This window comes from Silene latifolia, chromosome 4 (genome assembly GCF_048544455.1).
Source record: "Silene latifolia isolate original U9 population chromosome 4, ASM4854445v1, whole genome shotgun sequence".
In the NCBI taxonomy this organism is placed as follows: domain Eukaryota; kingdom Viridiplantae; phylum Streptophyta; class Magnoliopsida; order Caryophyllales; family Caryophyllaceae; genus Silene; species Silene latifolia.
In genome coordinates, this window is record NC_133529.1 from 19,788,192 (window position 1) to 19,792,291 (window position 4,100).

At 36.8% G+C, this 4,100-nt stretch overlaps 1 protein-coding gene across 1 annotated transcript; it reads right to left on the minus strand.

Annotated features, from left to right (window-relative positions):
* Nucleotides 1-1,504: 1,504 nt before the first annotated feature.
* On the minus strand, nt 1,505-2,941 carry LOC141651194 (putative F-box/FBD/LRR-repeat protein At5g56810). Its single transcript, XM_074458915.1, has one exon. The coding sequence runs from the start codon at nt 2,939-2,941 to the stop codon at nt 1,505-1,507; it is 1,437 nt and encodes a 478-aa protein (XP_074315016.1).
* Nucleotides 2,942-4,100: the final 1,159 nt, after the last annotated feature.

Consider the following 4,100-nt stretch of genomic DNA (forward strand, 5'->3'; position numbering starts at 1 on the left):
CTACCCTCTTAGATAGTTGCACTCCACCCAATGAACCCAGATAGTATCCTTTCTCTCAAACACCCAGTCAACTAATTTACCAACTAAAGCTTTGTTCCAGGTTTCTAGATCCCTTAACCCCAGACCTCCTTCATCCTTTGGCCTACAAATTTTATCCCATGCCACTAAAGGAGATGTCTTGTATTCAGGACCACCTTCCCAAACAAAATTCCTGCATAGTGCCTCAGTTTTGCAGGTAACACCTTTGGGGAGTACAAAAAAAGATGCCCAATAGCCACATAGAGTTTTAAGCACAGACTGAACTAACACCAACATGCCTGCATATGAGAATTTTCTGGCTCCATATCCATGTATCCTGGCACAAATTTTCTCTACTAAGCAATCACAGTCCTTCTTCTGAAGCCGAGTAGTTTGAATGGGCATACCTAGGTACCTGAATGGCAAGCTCCCTTCTGTGAAAGCAATCATTATCCCATCATGACATACACATACATTAATAAGAGACAAGCAACATATAACTAAAAACTAATTAAAAAAAAAGATAAAAAAATGGTACTATGATGAGAAGATCTCTTACTAACGTTAATAAGACACCGTGTCTCTTAAAAATTAGTATAAGACCAGCCATTCCTATGTCGACAATGCATGGCCTTCGCTTTCTTTTGAAACATTTGACTTGTCAACCTCTATTTTGATTTTGGTGGGCTTTTCGGGCTTCATGAGTCCAATTTAGAATTAGCACCATTCCCCTTTTGACTTACTCCCTATGTCCGGTCATTTGTTGTCCTTTTTTATTTTTGGGTGTCTCAGTCATTTGTTGTCCTTTCTATTTTAAGAATGATTTTTTTTTTTTTTGTGAAATGTAAATTATATTAATAATTAAGAACATTACACCAAGCGCTATTTGTGCTTGGTGTAAAGCGGTCCACTGGAAACATGGGTATTGGTGATATTGGTTTTGCTGTGTTATTAAAACAATGGAGATCAATAGTATTCCCTCCGTCCCGGTCATTTGTTGTCTTTTAGTTTTGCCACAAAGAGTAAGGAAGAAGGAAGGAGGCCAATTACTAAATGATACGTCGATAAATTGAGTGTAAATGATCAAATTACTCATCAAATTCATTCTTAAAATAGAAAGGACATAAGTCAGCATTTGACTTTTCCGATGTGAAACATATTTTTATGTCTAGAGTTTCTGATAACTGAAGTCTATTGGATTTAGTTAGCTTCATCACGCTAATTACTTAGAAAAAATGCCCTATAATGGAAAACTATAGAGCTATACTACCCTAGTCGAAACATAAACGTATACTCAGAATACAATTTCAGTTGCGTATAATGGAAAACTATACAGCTATAAAACTAGCTAGTTTATTTCGCTTTTGTGTAGAACTCAGAATACAATTTCAGTTGCGTATAATAGTCGCTCGCAAGACGATTTAGTTTGCTTATAGGACCCAGCAGATTACTCCATATTTGTTACTACCTTGAATACCGAAGAAGGCTAACCATGACGTCTAAAGGCACGGCTGGCACCGGCCTTTCTAGACATTGCAATATAGTGCCCTGTAAATAGAACCTTGCACTTACTCGAAGCCCGACATTTATAGATCAAATCACATAACATATTTTCCATTTTACCACCTGCCTCTTTCCCCTTTCTCCACTTCTTCCCACCATTTACAGTAAAATGAAAATGCTCCAAACTTAAGGCGTTTCCTAACATGTACTCTACGAGTTCCGAAAAATACTGGTACGTTTTATAATGATGTTTAAGACTAGAGAGGATGTTACTTGTGTCTATTTCAATTCTCTTGACTCGTCTCAACGTGGTGCCCGATGCACCGTCTGGAAGGACCCACCTCTCATTATCATTTATAGTACTCATCATATACCGAAAGTCTAAGAACAGGGCATCTAATACAGGACAGAGTGCCAAGAATTGCAAAAGGCTATTACAATTGTCATACGGTTTCATCTTCAATGTAAGACGTCTCAAATTCGGAAAGGCCGTGAATGTGTCGAGCACATTAAATCGTAGGCTGATATCCGTCAGAATCTTAACATTGGATATTTCTTCGTACAATTTTGAGTTTAAAATGACTCCCTCATTTGAAATAACACGTACATCCTGAAATTCAATATTCGCTTCTTGTAAGCTAACCGGTTTATCACAAAAGGAAAATGTCCATGACTTTGGAACACGAGCAAAAAAGTACTCTAATTTCGGGGCATCAATAACCACTTTATTACTATATGCATTAAAAAAAGACATCGACAACCGTTTCAAATTAGGGCTTGAACAATGAACAAAAACGGTATCATACGGATTAAACCTAACCATTAAAGACAAGTCCTCGAGTAAAGGACAAACCTCAATTAATCTACTTAACCATCCGCATTGCCAATCAACGATATATATGTCCAACTTCTTCAAACGAGGTAGCGCAATGGAAGAAGAAAACGCCGACCCCGTCAATTTTTGGTTTTCGGTACAAAACTCGGGCCTCCATTTGATCAACACCAACGAAGTCGTTTCAAAAATACAAGCCAACGCCTGGTATGCGTCGCGACTAAATCTTTTTGGAAATGCTAAATTAAGGTGACGAACCTTTCGTTCACAAATTTGGCGAATACATCTATCGATGAGTAAAACAGTGATATTTGAGGAATCATAATCGTCTTCCGGAAGTTGGAGAGTGAAAGTATGAATGAATGGTGAGTCAAGTTTATCCATGATTTCATCAAAAGTAGTTAACGAACCAATGCTAAGATTGTCGACACAGATGGAGTTTAAGTGGGTCCAGAGATGACGCCATCTTCGCGATAAAGCGCCTGTTTTAATGGCGGATTTGAGAGGAAGGAGGGAGATGATTTCGAGAAGAAGAGCGTCGGGGAGAGAACTCAGTCTGTCTTTTCTTCCTTCTCTCGTGTTCGCCATGATCGACCTCCGCCAACAAACGATTGAGATGAAGGAAAGAAAAGAGAGGATGTAATTAATATACGGAGTTATACGATTAATAATCCCTATATATAATCTTTCTTTAATAATCTAAGGTAGAGACCTACATACCCTTACCAAACTAGAAAACGCAATCTTATCAAATACATAGAAGTATATCTAATTTAGTCATATTATTAATATTACTTTCCAAATATCTTGTACTCCATATAAAACTCTATTCTACTGTTATTTTCCGAAGATAATGATCGGTCTGGACCCGGCAATGAGTCATTCGGTTCGATTTCGGGTCAGGTTAAATTAGTTTAATTTAGTGTGTGTTTGACCTGAATTTTAAAAGTGTTTTTACACTTAAAAGCACCTTTTGGCCAAACACATCATTAATTAAAAGTTAAAATAGAATTTCTCAAAAGACAAAAAACCATTATTTTGCCCATAAAAATAGAAGTAGCAATTTGTTGTTTCTGGCTTTGAAAAACACTTTTAAAAAAGTAAGCTTGAAAAACAAAAACTTATTTTTTACAAGTTAGGCCAAACATACTCTAAGAGTTAGTTTCGGTTTCACTTCAATCTCGATCAAGTTCATTTTGGTGTGCCATTTTAATCGATTTCTGCTATTGCGGGCCGGGTACTGTTTCGGTTAGGATGGGGTCAATATCTTGAGATTTGGGTCATAATTTTCTTGAGCTAAAGTTAAAAAAATTAGATTAAATCTAACTTCTACCTTTCAATTTGATAAAAAAAGAATTAATCAGTTATTCTTGCATTCGGTTCGATTCAGATTAAGTCGGGTTCCAGGTACTATTTAGGTTACTCATACCGGGTGTTCTACCGATTATTTATTCTGCTATTCAGATATTTTCGGTTGGTTTTTGAATTCGAGTTTATTTTGTGAGGTCTAATAATCACATTATTATATGGTACGTAATACACTAAAATCTGCAGCAATTAAGGCGTCGTGTCCCTGGCATTAATTATTTATGTTAGACACATCATAACTTGACCTGATTTGTAAAACCGACCCATTTTTCCAGGGCCAAAACTCCTTAATCTTAGCCAGAGATTTAATTAACCAGTTAATTTAGGCCGAAGCATGATCCGGCCTATTCGAAAGTCAACTAGTGACTACTGACTAACC

What these genes read in the sequence shown, in the direction of transcription:
- LOC141651194 (XM_074458915.1), bottom strand. Translation starts at nt 2,941, where the DNA reads ATGGCGAACACGAGAGAAGGAAGAAAAGACAGACTGAGTTCTCTCCCC.